Consider the following 15,893-nt stretch of genomic DNA (forward strand, 5'->3'; position numbering starts at 1 on the left):
GGGGGGGGGTTCTTCCCAGCTTACTACATGGCTAGACTATTATTGTTATGGGGGGGGGGGGGGGGGGGATTCTTCCCAGCTTACTACATGGCTAGACTATTATTGTTATGGAGGGGGGGGGGGGGGGTTCTTCCCAGCTTACTACATGGCTAGACTATTATTGTTATGGAGGGGGGGGGGGGGGGTTCTTCCCAGCTTACTACATGGCTAGACTATTATTGTTATGGGGGGGGGGGGGGGGGATTCTTCCCAGCTTACTACATGGCTAGACTATTATTGTTATGGAGGGGGGGGGGGGGGGATTCTTCCCAGCTTACTACATGGCTAGACTATTATTGTTATGGAGGGGGGGGGGGGGATTCTTCCCAGTTTACTACATGGCTAGACTATTATTGTTATGGAGGGGGGGGGGGGGATTCTTCCCAGCTTACTACATGGCTAGACTATTATTGTTATGGAGGGGGGGGGGGGGATTCTTCCCAGCTTACTACATGGCTAGACTATTATTGTTATGGAGGGGGGGGGGGGGGGATTCTTCCCAGCTTACTACATGGCTAGACTATTATTGTTATGGAGGGGGGGGGGGGGATTCTTCCCAGCTTACTACATGGCTAGACTATTATTGTTATGGGGGGGGGGATTCTTCCCAGCTTACTACATGGCTAGACTATTATTGTTATGGCTGGGGGGGGGATTCTTCCCAGCTTACTACATGGCTAGACTTTTATCAGAACACTGAGTCAAAAAGGGAATGGGGCCGTTGTCTCGGAGACGGACTCATGAGACTGCTCTGGGGAGGAAGTCATGATGTGGATGTAGAACCCCACAAGGTCTGTTGTGTGCTGTCATCATTGTTGGTCTGAGAATTTCTCTTGTCTCCTTTCTTGTTGTCATGCTGCTTATTCCAGCTGTGGAGTGAGGAAGTGGACAAAGTAAGTATCACTTAGTAAGATTGGTGTTCAACAACACAGCCTAAAAGTGACTATTGTCACTCCATACTTAAGGTTATAGACTGCTTTTGGTGTGTGTGCAAGCAGGTAGGTATGTGTGTCCATGTTTGTCTGTCTGTACAGTTCTATACAGTGACCTCCAAAAGTATTGGGACAGTGACACATTTGTTGTTGTTTTGGCTCTGTACTCCAGCGCTTTAGATTTGAAGTGATACAATGACTATCAGGGTTAGTGCAGAGTGTCAGCTTTAATTTGAGGGTATTTTCATCCATATTGGTTTAAATTAATGGTAAATAATGTATTGTCATTTTAGTCACTTTTATTATGAATACAATAGTGTTTAGAAACATATTCTATTTTTATTTACAATAAAAGTGACTCCAAAATGATATCTACCATTTAATTAATATTGGGCACAAAATACTCTGAAACACAACTAAAACAAACATCCAACAAATGTGTAGAGTCACAAGCTTAATGTAATCATTGCGTGAATATGGGACCAAATACTTCACTTTTTACTACTTTAATACACATTAGTGAATTTGTCCCAATACTTTTGGTCCCCTAAAATGGGGGGGACTATGTACAAAAATTGCTGTAATTTCTAAACGGTTCACCCGATATGGATGGAAATACCCTCAAATTAAAGCTGGAGTAAAGAGCAAACAAATAAATCAATGTCATTGTCCCAATACTTTTGGAGCTCACTGTACATGCATGTGTGCATATACACTGAGTGTACAAAACATTAAGGACACCTGCTCTTTCCATGTCATAGACCAGGTGAATCCAGGTGAAAGCTATGATCCCTTATTGATGTCACTTGTTAAATCCACTTCAGTCAGTGTAGATGAAGGGGAGGAGACAGGTTAAAGAAGGATTTTTAAGCCTTGAGACAATTGAGACATGGATTGTGTATGTGTGCCATTCAGAGGGTGAATGGGCAAGACAAAAGATGTAAGTGCCTTTTGAACGGGGAATGGTAGTAGGTGGCAGGTGCACCGGTTTGTATCAAGAACTGCAACGCTGCTGGGTTTTTCACGCTCAACAGTTTCCCATGTGTATCAAGAATGGGCCACCACCCAATGAACATCAAGCCAACTTGACACAACTGTGGGAAGCATTGGAGTCAACATGGGCCATCATCCCTGTGGAACGCTTTCGACACCTTGTTGAGTCCATGCCCCAACGAATTGAGGCTGTTCTGAGGGCAAAAGGGGGTAAAACTCAATATTAGGAAGGTGTTCCTAATGTTTTGTACACTCAGTGTATACTGTAGGAATCTGATCAAAAGTAGTGCACTTTGTAGGAAATAGGGTGCCATTTGGGACCCTCATCCTCTGCACTAAACACAATTTGCCCTTCCTACCCCAGTTTACCTTGCCTAAATCATTACAGTCCCAAATTTGATTTGAGATTTGCACACATAAGTCTCTTCAACTAATCTCAGTTACCCAGAAGTAACATTCTTGCAAAAGTTGTCACTTCCCGTATAATCTGCCCACGAGAGATTACTCAACTAACTTTCGTGCAACACCTCAATTGAATTTGACATCAATTACACTATTTATGCTGAGAGGGGGGGGGTGCAACTCAATATTAGGAATGTGTCCTTAATGTTTTGTACACTCAGTGTATGTGGGTGTTCATTGAGGCTGTCATGTGGTCTCTCCCTTCTTCTCCTATAGGCGGAGCAGGAGCTGCGTGTGGCTCAGACGGAGTTTGACAGACAGGCCGAGGTCACACGGCTGCTACTGGAGGGCATCAGCAGTACACATGTGAGTCCAGAGACACCACACACACACACTAGTCACGGAAAGCCCAGACCTAGGGAAACAGCACTAGGTCTGGGGAGGATGCTGGATTCTCTTGGGCATTTCGAAAGGGGGAAGAAAAATTGTTCTGGAGAGGGTCCTCTTTAGACAGACAATTCTCCCAACAAATTACGAGTTTGGGTAGGTGGGCCAAACCTGAAAAATCGAACCCTTTTCGTAGCCTTTAGGTAGAATTGCCAGAATGTAGGTTCTCCCGAGTGGCGCAGCGGTCTAAGGCACTGCATCGCAGTGCTAGAGGCGTCACTACAGACCCGGGTTCGATCCCAGGCTGTGTCGCTGCCGGCCGTGACCGGGAGACCCACGAGGCGGTGCACAATTGGCCGAGCGTCATCCGGGTTAGGGGAGGGTTTGGCTGGCCGAGATGTCCTTGTCCCATCGCGCTCTACGACTCCTTGAGGCGGGCCCGTGTTGCCAGCTGACTCGTGTTGCCAGTTGTACGCTGTTTCCTCCGACACATTGGTGCTGCTGGCTTCCGGGTTAAGTGAGTAGTGTGTCAAGAAGCAGTGCGGCTTGGCAGCGTCGTGTTTCGGAGGATGCATGGCTCTCGACCTTCGCCTCTCCCGAATCTGTACGGGAGTTCGTAGTTGCAGCGATGGGACAAGACTGTAACTACCAATTGGATATCAAGAAATTGGGGAGAAAAAGGGGTAAAAAAATAGAAAATGAATGTCACGAATCGAAACCAAAGATTACAGGCTAAACCTTTTCAGTGGTTTTAGTGAAGGAAGATGATGCCAATAGCCACTTGCGAAATGCACTCATTAAAAATAACCTCTGCGTTCTCCATCATGCTAGCTAGCTACTACTTGGTGTCCAGTGGAGATGCTTACTCTAGCCTAGGGCAACAAGTGGATAAAGTGGGGATGTCACAGGATAAGACTGTGATGCATGTCCCAGTTTCGACCCATACTGTCTGTCCCAACTAATGCAGCTACAGATGTGTTTTCTGGAACATTGGTACATTGTTGGAGGCAACCCATCTGCCTAGAGAGACCACACACTAACTACTGTAACAGACCTGTTTCCTTTCATATACTTTAGGTGGGCTCGATTTAGTTTGCCTGGCGTGCTGTGTGGGCGGGAGTTCCGCATTTGGAATTTCCAGTAGTTGCATTTTGGTGAATAATGGACGGAGTCAGGCGCAGGAGTAAAATCACGAAATGCAGAGTTTATTCCTTACAGCAGTTGAATGCGCTAACAGCGCCACTCGAAACAGGTACAGGGGAAAACAATCCAACCTGACCAAACACAGTCTCGGAAAATATAACAACCGTAATGACAAAGGGGAAAATCAACCCTGGCACAAAATACATGAGCAAGAATCTCAACGAGCTACTGTCTTCCCACAATACACAATTACAAGGGGACAGAGGAAACACTTATACCCATACTAATTAGGGGAATGAGCACCAGGTGTGTGTGATTGACAAGACAAGACATGACAAGTGGAGTGATGAGAATGGGAGCGGCAGTAGCTAGTAAGCCGGTGACGACGAACGCCGAAACCTGCCCGAACAAGGAGGGGAGGCAGCCTCGGCGGAAGTCGTGACATGCATTGGGCAAGCTAAAGTATTTGCTTGAGGTGTAGAACTTTCATTGGGGCCATGGTGGCACTTCCATTACATGACATTCTAATTATATTTCATTGAACACTCTGTAAAATGTGTTGAGGAAAAACTAATTCCAAGGATCAGGCAGAACTAATTTACCCGTTTTTCAGAGTTTATTCAAGCAATTGTAGGTAAGCTCACCCTCCGGATGAAACTGCTTACCCCTCAAAGAGGGAGACAAGCTTACATGAGAGATAAGGGGTACTTCGCTCTACTCCCTTAAAGCATTCAAACAGACAAAAGCAGGTTCTAACCAGTTCTCACAGCCTATGTGTCTAAGATGGGGGAGTGATCAGCTCTTTAGAGCCTGAACAGATAGGAGAAGTATTCAGCCAATTTTGCTCCAACAAATGTAAACTGTAACGTCGTGGTTCAGTAACAATCATTGTGAAAACCATTGAATGTGTGAAACCAGGCTTCTGGAGGTACAACTTGTTTCTTGTCTTTCACCCTGTCCCCCCCTTTCCCTGGTAGGTAAACCACCTGCGCTGCCTTCATGAGTTTGTGGAGGCCCAGGCTACATACTATGCCCAGTGCCACCAGTACATGCAGGAGCTGCAGAAAGAACTGAGCAGGTGAGCACTTCACTACGGAGGTACAGTTGGATTAATCATCACCCTTATTAGTGGGCGGAAGTGGCTTTGTTTACATACGTGGGAACATTCTTCAACCTTTCCCTTCTTTTTTCTCTCTGCTGGCAGCGCTAACAGCGATATGTAAGTAACTAGTGTTGTTGTTGATGATAGTGTTGGGTTTGTAGAGTTGAGTTTGAGTTTAAGAGTGATTTTAGAATGGAATGTGTAAACCCACTCTTTATAAGTATTGTGCGTTTTTGTATATACAGTGCCTTCAGAAAATATTCACACCCTTGACTTTTTCCACAAATGTGTTGTGTTACAGCCAGAATTTAAAATTGATTAAATTGAGATTTTCTGGTCACTGGCCTACATCCAATACCCCATAATGTCAGTGGAATTATATTTTTACAAATAAATAAAAATGAAAAGCTGAAATGTCTTGAGTCTGAATATTCAACCCCTTTGTTATGGCAAGCCTAAATAAGTTCAGGAGTAAAACATTTACAAAATAAGTTGCATGGACTCACTCTGTGTATAATAATAGTGTTTAACATGATTTTTGAATGACTACCTCGTCTCCGTACCCCACACATACAATTATCTGTAAGGTCCCTGAGTCGAGCAGTGAATTTCAAACACCGATTTAGCCACAAAGACCAGGGAGGTTTTCCAATGCCTCGCAATGAAGGGCACCTATTGGTAGATGAAAAAATAAACAGACATTGAATATCCCTTTGAGCATGGTGAAGTTATTAATTACACTTTGGATGGTGTATCAATACACCCAGTCACTACAAAGATACAGGTGTCCTTCCTAACTCAGTTGCCGGAGAGGAAGTAAACTACTCAGGAATTTCATCATGAGGCCAATGGTGACTTTAAAACAGTTAGTGTTTAACGACAGTGATAGGAGAAAACTGAGGATGGCTCAACAACATTGTAATTACTCCACAATATTAACCTAATTGACAGCGGGAAAAGAAGGAACAAAAATATTCCAAAACATGCATCCTGTTTGCAACAAGGCACTAAAGTAATAATGCAAAAAATGTGGCAAAGTAATTACGTTTTTGTCCTGAATACAAAGTGTTATGTTTGGGGCAAATCCAATACAACACATTACCGAGTACCAGTGGCGGTCGGTGCCATTTAAGATGAGGGAGGACGATAATTTATTTCATGAGCATGGCCTTATTTCTATTACAGCATATTGGATGAAGGTCATTCATTTTACATTCACCCAGCTCAATGTAACATCGATAGGTTTAGGCTATTACATACATGATACAATATTTTCCCTATACCTAAGGCACTGCATCTCAGTGCTTGAGGCGTCACTACAGACCCCCTGGTTCGATTCCAGGTTGTATCACAACCGGCCGTGATTGGGAGTCAAATAAGGCGGCGCACAATTGGCCCAGCGTTGTCCGGGTTTGGCCGGTGTAGGCCGTCATTGTAAATAAGAATTTGTTCTTAACTGACTTGCCTAGTTAAATAAAGGAAAAAAAATAAAAAATGAGGTTGCTACAACCTAGCCTATGAATGAAAGTCGAGATACATTTTTGTAATCAAGGTGACAGACATTGACACATTCAATACTGCCTTGCACAATCTTGCCTGCATCTAGCTGATCTAGGTTGTAATCATTAGTCCAACAGTTGCAAACGAGAGTTTCTATTGGAGACATTCAGGTATGTTTATCCCCGTTTCATTCCGTTTGCTTCCATTTAAGAAACGTTTTTTAACAGAATCGGGGGAATGGATACACCCATGATCACACGCAAACACCGTTCACTTTCATAGCAGCCACATACAAACAGCATTGATCCCTTTGATCGTTGGATAATTCCTTCTCGCATATACGCGCTCTCCTCCTCTCAACTTTTCCATTCACTTGTGGACTTCAGTGCACAACACATCAGCTGTCTGTGACCCGGCGATAAAATCTTTCCAAGCCAAACTTTCATATCATAACCGCTAACCGCTACACACAGCCTACATCGTTGTCGCAATTTTAGCTAACATCAAGTCAACATAGCTACTAGAACTGTTAGTAAACCCACTACAATCATGCAGTACAGTGTACTGTTAGCAAGCAGTTTAGCAGTTACACCGGCGGTACCCAGTGGTAATAAATTAATAAAACCAAAAGCTTACCTTGACTGGAAAAGTTCCAGTGTTGGATAATCATAGCCAGCTAGGTAACATAGCATCCCTCTCTGTTTGAGTAGGCTAAACTACCTAGCTGCATTCGCTAAGTAAGTGAAAGTGAAAAAAATACTTATAGCTAGCTCTCTTGCTTCTCCTTCTCTTTTGTTCAAAACTGTTCAACTATTGTCTTTCTCTCTCTCTTTGTGTCAACTACTCACCACATTTTATGCATTGCAGTGCTAGCTAGCTGTACTTATGCTTTCAGTACTAGATTCATTCTCTGATCCTTTGATTGGGTGGACATGTCAGTTCATGCTGCAAGAGCTCTGATAGGTTGGAGGATGTCCTCTGGAAGTTGTAATAATTATTGTGTAAGTCTACGGAAGGGAGTGAGAACTACGAGCCTCCTAGGTTTTGTATTGAAGTCAATGTACCCAGAGGAGGACGGAAACTATCTGTCCTCCGGCTACAACAGGGTGCTACCCTACAGAGTGCTGTTGAGGCTACTGTAGACCTTCATTGCAAAACAGTGTGTTTTAATCAATTATTTGGTGACGTGAATATATTTAGCATAGTTTTATCTAAAATGGATAACTTTTTTAAATGTTTCACTATTTTTATTTTTATGAAATTCACTGAGGAGGATGGTCCTCCACTTTCTCTAAGGAGGAGCCCACTCCTGAGTACCACTCTCCTTATTTTCAAGCATAGTGGTGGCTGCATCATGTTATGGTTATGCTTGTAATCGTTAAGGACTGGGGAGTTTTTCAGGATAAAAAAGAAATGGAATGGAGCTAAGCACAGGCAAAATCCTAGAGGAAAACCTGGTTCAGTCAGCTTTCCACCAGACACTGGGATATGATTAATTCACCTTTCAGCAGGACAATAACCTCAAACACAAGGCCAAATCTACACTGGAGTTGCTTACCAAGAAGACAGTGAATTTTCCTGAGTGGCCGAGTTACAGTTTCGCCTTGAATCTACTTGAAAATCTATGACAATACCTGAAAATGGTTGTCTAGCAACGGTCAACAACCAATTTGTCAAAGCTTGAAGAATTGTTTTAAAGAATAATGGGCAAATGTTGCACAATCCAGGTGTGGAAAGCTCTTAGAGACTTACCCAGAAAGACTCACAGCTGTAATCGCTGCCCAAGGTGCTTCTACAAAGTATTTACTCAGGGGGGTGAATAATTCATTTGCAAAAATATCAACGAAAAATGTTCACTTTGCCATTATGGGGTATTGTGTGTAGATGGGTACATTTTTTAATATTGAATCCATTTAGAATTCAGGCTGTAACACAACAAATTGTGGAATAAGTGAAGGGGTATGAATACTTTCTGAAGGTACTGTACATTGTAAATATTTACTTGCTTGTGCCTAGGAGTTTTGGGGGTTTCCTAAAACTAGACTAGTGTTGAGTTTGCGTTTGAGAGTGAGCCCACCAAAATATTTTTGTGTAGAAGGTCTATGCGTGGACACAGTAGTTTGGGCGGTTTCCTTTGAGTTATAGGATAGGAATTAACAACATTCCCCCTGACCTCTCAATCTGGTAGGCTAGGTGGAGGTTTTGGCATATTGCCTGTGGTTACACGATGCCTTCAGATCTAAGTGCAAAGGGCTGTACCACTTAAGTGAGATGGGGGTGGATGTGGGATAGAATGTTCCTTTATCACCTTAGCACCCTAATTTATCGCTTATGTCTTCCCCTCTCCCTTAACCCGACCCCAGGTACCCAAACTCTTTTGCCTCGAACGTCAACCCCTCCACCTCCGCCTCCTGCCCCTCCCCCATCTCCTCTGCCACTCTGCCAGGGGTCTCACCCCCGGGCCTGGCCTCCACCTCCACCCCTGGCAGCGCCCGGGAGCCTTCTGGCCCGCTGAAGATCCAGGATGTGCAGCCGCCTTCCACGGGCCACCGCAAGGCCAAGGTCCTGTATGACTATGACGCCCACGACACTAGTGAGCTCTCCCTACTGGCTGACGAGGTAGGAGCAGCCATGGTTCACCACATCTGCTATGGGGCACCATTTGGAACATGCTGTATTTTCAATTCCGTGCCACAAAATACAAACATTGCAATCTTTTGTCTACAAAATGCCAAATGGTATAGGCATGTTACAAACTGCACCCCATAATCTGGGACATTTAAACAGGCAATTGTAAGACTCTGTCTCTCTTAGGGCTGACCCATTTAGTCGACTGGGCAATTGTTTGGTCGATAGGCTGTTGGTTGACCGAGATTTCTTTTAGTCGAGCAGTAGCAAAAAAACAAACGTTTCATGGTGTACAAGACACCTGTCTGATTGGCGCCTGTCTGAGTGGACTGATCCACCGTGGAGGTCGTGGGGATGGCACAGTCCATCACTCTAAGACATGCTACTGAAATTGTATGTGGTTATATTACATAAGAACAATGGTGCAACACTAATACAAATTTTATTATTTTATAACAAATGTGCTTTCTCGCGTGTTGGATAGTGGTCGCTGTCCGCGGTTCTGAAACACATCAGTGCACTGTTGAATTGGCACCTTTTCCTAGACCATGCTGCTATGTGCATAATAGTAAAGTTAACCAGTATATTGGTGTTGAGAACAATGCGGTGGAGGCATCAGCAGAATGAGGAGATGAGAAAACAGCCCTTGCCTTATTGTCTAAGAAAAGTGAGGAGAGAGGAAATCCCAACTTAATTAAGTCTATAATCAGTAGCCTAACTGTTAAATGTGCCTGGCTTTATAAATCATTCATATACAGTACCAGTCAAAAGTGTGGACACACCTACTCATTCCAGGGTTTTTCTTTATTTTTACTATTTTCTACATTGTAGAATAATAGTGAAAACATCAAAACTATGAAATTACACAGTGTTAAACTATTTCAAATCTATTTTATATTTGCGATTCTTCAAAGTAGCCACCCTTTGCCTTGATGACAGCTTTGCACACTCTTGGCATTCTCTCAACCAGCTTCATGAGGTAGTCACCTGGAATGCATTTCAATTAACAGGTGTGCCTTGTTAAAAGTTAATTTGTGGAATTTCTTTCCTTAATGCGTTTGAGCCAATCAGTTTTGTTGTGACAAGGTAGGGGGGGTATACAGAAGATAGCCCTATTTGGTAAAAGACCAAGTCCATATTATGGCAAGAACAGCTCAAATATGCAAAGAGAAACAAAGGTCAGTCAATCCGGAAAATGTCAAGAACTTTGAAAGTTTCTTCAACTGCAGTCGCAAAAACCATCAAGTGCTATGATGAAACTGGTTCTCATGAGGACCGCCACAGCAAAGGAAGACCCAGACTTACCTCTGCTGCAGAGGATAAGTTCATTAGAGTTACCAGCCTCAGAAATTGCAGGCCAAATAAATGCTTCACAGAGTTCAAGTAACAGACACATCTCAAAATCAACTGTTCAGAGGAGACTGCGTGAATCAGGCCTTCATGGTCGAATTGCTGCAAAGAAACCAATACTAAAGAACACCAATAAGAAGAAAAGACTTGCTTGGGCCAAGAAACACGAGCAATGAACATTAGACCGGTGGAAATCTGTCCTTTGGTCTGGAGTCCAAATTTGAGATTTTTGGTTCCAACTGCCATGTCTTTGTGAGATGCAGAGTAGGTGAACGGATGATCTCTGCATGTTTAGTTCCCACCGTGAAGCATGGAGGAGGAGGTGTGAGGGTGCTTTGCTGGTGACACTGTCAGTGATTTATTTAGAATTCAAGGCACACTTAACCAGCATGGCTACCATAGCATTCTGCAGCGATACGCCATCCCATCTGGTTTGGGCTTAGTGGGACTGTCATTTGTTTTTCAACAGGACAATGACCCAACACAACTCCAGGCTGTATAAGGGCTGTTTGACCAAGGAGAGTGATGGAGTGCTGCATCAGATTACCTGGCCTCCACAATCACCCGACCTCAACCCAATTGAGATGGTTTGGGATGAGTTGGACCGCAGAGTGAAGGCAAAGTAGCCAACAAGTGCTCAGTATATGTGGGAACTCCTTCAAGACTGTTGGAAAAGCATTCCAGGTGAAGCTGGTTGAGAGAATGCCAAGAGTGTGCAGAGCTGTCATCAAGGCAAAGGGTGGCTACTTTGAAGAATCTCAAATATAAAATATGACAGAAAAACCCTTTGTGTTTCTTGGCCCAAGCCATCCCGGAGTCGCCTCTTCACTGTTGACGTTGAGACTGGTGTTTTGCGGGTACTATTTAATGAAGCTGCCAGTTGAGGACCTGTGAGGCGTCTATTTCTCAAACTAGACACTCTAATGTATTTGTCCTCTTGCTCAGTTGTGCACCGGGGCCTCCCACTCCTCTTTCTATTCTGGTTAGAGCCAGTTTGCGCTGTTCTGTGAAGGGAGTAGTACACAGCGTTGTACGAGATCTTCAGTTTCTTGGCAATTTCTCACATGGAATAGCCTTCATTTCTCAGAACAAGAATAGGCTGACGAGTTTCAGAAGAAAGTTATTTGTTTCTGGCCATTTTGAGCCTGTAATCGAACCCACAATTGCTGATGCTCCAGATACTCAACTAGTCCCTCTGCAACTGGATCCTGGAATTCCTGACGGGCCGCCCCCCAGGTGGTAAGGGTAGGTAACAACACATCTGCCACGCTGACCAGCAACACGGGGGCCCCTCGGGTGCGTGCTCAGTCCCCTCCTGTACTCCCTGTTCACCCATGACTGCATGGCCAGGCACGACTCCAACACCATCATTAAGTTTGCCGACGACACAACAGTGGTAGGCCTGATCACCGACAATGATGAGACCGCCTATAGGGAGGAGGTCAGAGACCTGGCCGTGTGGTGCCAGGACAACAACCTCTCCCTCAACGTGATCAAGACAAAGGAGATGATTGTGGACTACAGGAAAAAAAAAGAGGACTGAGCACGCCCCCATTCTCATCGACGGGGCTGTAGTGGAACAGGTTGAAAGCTTCAAGTTCCTTGGTGTCCACATCACCAACGAACTATCATGGTCCAAACACACCAAGACAGTCGTGAAGAGGGCACGACAAAGCCTATTCCCCCTCAGGAGACTGAAAAGATTTGGCATGGGTCCTCAGATCCTCAAAAAGTTCTACAGCTGCACCATCGAGAGCATCCTGACTGGTTGCATCACCGCCTGGTATGGCAACTGCTCGGCCTCCGACCGCAAGGCACTACAGAGGGTAGTGCGTACGACCCAGTACATCACTGGGGCCAAGCTTCCTGCCATCCAGGACCTCTATACCAGGCGGTATCAGAGGAAGGCCCTCAAAATTGTCAGACTCCAGCCACCCTAGTCATAGACTGTTCTCTCTGCTACCGCACGGCAAGCGGTACCGGAGCGCCAAGTCTAGGTTCTCAACAGCTTCTACCCCCAAGCCATAAGACTCCTGAACAGCTAATCATGGCTACCCGGACTATTTGCACCCCCACCCCATCTTTTTACGCTGCTGCTACTCTGTTAATTATTTATGCATAGTCACTTTAACAGTACCCACATGTACATATTACCTCAACTACCTCAACTATGTGGTCCTCTGTAGCTCTCAGCTGGTAGAGCACGGCGCTTGTAACGCCAAGGTAGTGAGTTCGATCCCCGGGACCACCCATACACAAAAAAAAATATGCACGCATGACTGTAAGTCTCTTTGGATAAAAGCGTCTGCTAAATGGCTTATTATTATTATTATTATTATTATTATTATTATTATTTAACTAGCCGGTGCCCCCGTACATTAACTCTGCACCGGTACCCCCCTGTATATAGCCTCCCTACTGTTATTTTATTTTACTTCTGCTCTTTTGTTGTTTTATTTTACTTTTTTATTAAGAAATAAATGCATTGTTGGTTAAGGGCTGTAAGTAAGCATTTCACGGTAATGTCTACACCTGTTGTATTCGGCACATGTGGCAAATGAAATTTGTAGACACAACAGTTTTCAGCTGTGCTAACATAATTGCAAAAGGGTTTTCTAATGATCAATTAGCCTTTTTTTTATGATAAACTTGGATTAGCATACACAACGTGCCTTTGGAACACAGGACTGATGGTTGCTGTTAATGGGCCTCTGTACGCCTATGTAGATATTCCATAAAAAAATCAGCAGTTTCTAGCTACAAAAGCCATTTACAACATTAACATTGTCTACACTGTATTTCTGATCAATTTGATGTTATTTTAATGGACAAAAAAAATGCATTTCTTTCGAAAACAACAACATTTCTAAGTGACCCCAAACTTTTGAACGGCAGGTTCACTGAGTTAGAAATCTAAATTTATGTGTTTTAGTTTTTTGAGTCAATTAGACCATTTTCAAGCTTTTCTTTCTTTCTTTTTATTTTTCAACTGTTTGTCTCCCCATTTTCGATCTTGTCTCTTCGCTGCAACTCCCCAACGGGCTCAGGAGGCGAAGATCGAGTCTTGCGTCCTCCGAAACACGACCCGCCAAACCGCGCTTCTTAACACCCGCCCGCTTAACCCGGAAGCCAGCCGCACCAACGTGTCGGAGGAAACACCGTTCAACTGACGACCGAGGTCAGCCTGCAGGCGCCCGGCCCGCCACAAGGAGTCGCTAGAGCGCGATGAGTCAAGTAAAGCCCCCCCGGCCAAACCCTCCCCTAACCCGGACGACGCTGGGCCAATTGTGCGCCGCCTTATGGGACTCCCGATCACGGCCGGTTGTGATACAGCCCAGGATCGAACCCAGGTCTGTAGTGATGCCTCTAGCACTGCGATACAGTGCCTTAGACCGCTGCGCCACTCGGGAGGCCCAGGCTTATCTTTCTAAATAATAAAAAGTTATTTTGGCAAGTTAGCTGGCTAACTCCTTGATCCTACTTTGTATTATTACCCCTCTGTTTCAGCTCATCACTGTCTACACAGTGCCAGGCATGGACCCAGACTGGCTGGTGGGAGAGCGGGGCAACCAGAAGGGCAAGGTGCCCGTCACCTACCTGGAGCTGCTGAGCTAGATGGACCCACGTAGGGACGCACACGCACGCACGCTCGCACACACACAGACACACACAGACACATGCACACATGCCTCTACTCTATGGTCTCATGGCACAGGAGGTTGGTGGCACCTTAACTGGGGAGGACAGGCTCATGGTAATGGATGGAGTGGAATAGGTGGAATGGTGTCAAATGCATGGTTTCCATGTGTTTGATGCCATTCCATTTACTCCATTCCAGACATTATTATGAGCTGTCCTCCTCTTAGCAGCCTCTGCTGTCTCATGGTGCGCAACACACTTACTTTGGTCTCTGGCCAATTCAAACGCATATGCAAAAGGATTCAAAAGCTAAATGAGTGTGGATCTATAGTGCATCAGAAGGGGGAACAGTCATACAAATACAGTGAATAGTATATATTCTAGCTCTATAGTTGCTGTTTGGAATCCATCCACCTTGTACGCGCTATCTTTCTCATTGAGAAATGACAGGAGCAGCTCGAATAAGGTGGCATATCTGGGTAGGTATATAGAGTATATAATAGACCGGGTCTGGACTCTCAATATATAGAGGAAAGGTTCTTGTTTTATTTAGTTTTTCAACCAAGCTAATTTAGTGTTAGTTAGTCACCATAACTTGGACATTTCAAAAGCCATGATAAAAAAAAAATATATTAAACAGCTGTAGGCCTATACAATCCCCCAGCTGTAGGCCTGTAATGCAAACATAATTCAGAGTGACTAAAATAATTATCTCTCAAGGTATCATTAGCCATTGGCTATCACAACATAAGAAATACATCTTGAAAGAAGGAGACAGCTGTACAGTATGCTAACAGAAGGTGACTCATATATTTTGCTCTCGATTTCAATACATTTCTGTCATCTCATGCCCATGCATTACATCTGTCTGTGTCGTGACTGAGTCATAAACGGGTGATGAAAGACTAGAGCAGTAGTTGAATTCAGTTCTGTTTTCTGACTATGGTATTATTCTGTTTATGTACATATTATATTTTTGTACTGTATTTACGTGGCTTTTATTTCTTAGGTAACACTGTTTACTTTTTTGCGAGTGTTCCCCTGTCTTTTGCCCTATTTGTGAAGAAAAGGACAAAACCATGGTAACTTTATTAAACTAACCAAGGTTTATGCAAATCATAGTATTAAGTTGCTCTCTGTGGGTTGGTCCGTTGTTGATGTTTGCGTGTCATTTTTGTTTTTGTTTATCCACTCTGGTTGCTGAAAAATGTGTATTTTTCTCCAGGATGTTTGTCGAGTTTAGGGTGTGTTTGACTAACTATCGGGTCTTAATGTTTGTCTTTTGAATTTGTAGATGTTTTGAAATGGTTGTTAGTTGTATGTAATAGGTTCAGACCTGTGGTTTCCTTTCCTCTCTGATCTCCTTACACTCCTGTGTGGATCGCAAGCTCTCCCTGAACCCCTCAACCTTTCCTCCTGTCAGTGTGCACAATATGCTGTTCCTTGACTGTTGTATGATTATTGTATGAATGGAACTTGAAGAAAATAAATGACAGCTTGTTTAAAATGATAAAAATAAGCACTGGATAATTTAATGACTCAATACTATGTAGCAACCTTTCATTTATAACATCATACAACTGAATAACATAATGTACAATTATTTTTGTAATATTTTCAATTGACATTTCAACATTGTTTTTTTGTGATTGGGCTGTCCCACTCCTCTCATATTTTTTGTTTATTGGATAGATGTAGGAAAGAGTGTACTGAAATAGCAGTGGACCAGATTCAAACCCATGCTGCAGCGGTACATGTGTCCCGGCGGCAGGGGCTTA

At 43.9% G+C, this 15,893-nt stretch overlaps 1 protein-coding gene across 1 annotated transcript; it reads left to right on the plus strand.

Moving 5' to 3' along the window:
* Positions 1-908: 908 nt before the first annotated feature.
* LOC311121731 (endophilin-B2-like) lies at positions 909-15,626 on the plus strand (the record flags this gene model as incomplete). The annotated part of the gene is made up of 5 exons (XM_084196189.1): positions 909-932; positions 2,643-2,732; positions 4,874-4,974; positions 8,862-9,117; positions 13,984-15,626. Coding segments are annotated over 5 exons (579 nt in total), but the record flags the coding sequence as incomplete, so codon positions are not given.
* Positions 15,627-15,893: the final 267 nt, after the last annotated feature.

Source organism: Coregonus lavaretus (genome assembly GCF_964263955.1).
Source record: "Coregonus lavaretus genome assembly, contig: HAP1_SCAFFOLD_4262, whole genome shotgun sequence".
Classification (NCBI taxonomy): Eukaryota; Metazoa; Chordata; class Actinopteri; order Salmoniformes; family Salmonidae; genus Coregonus; species Coregonus lavaretus.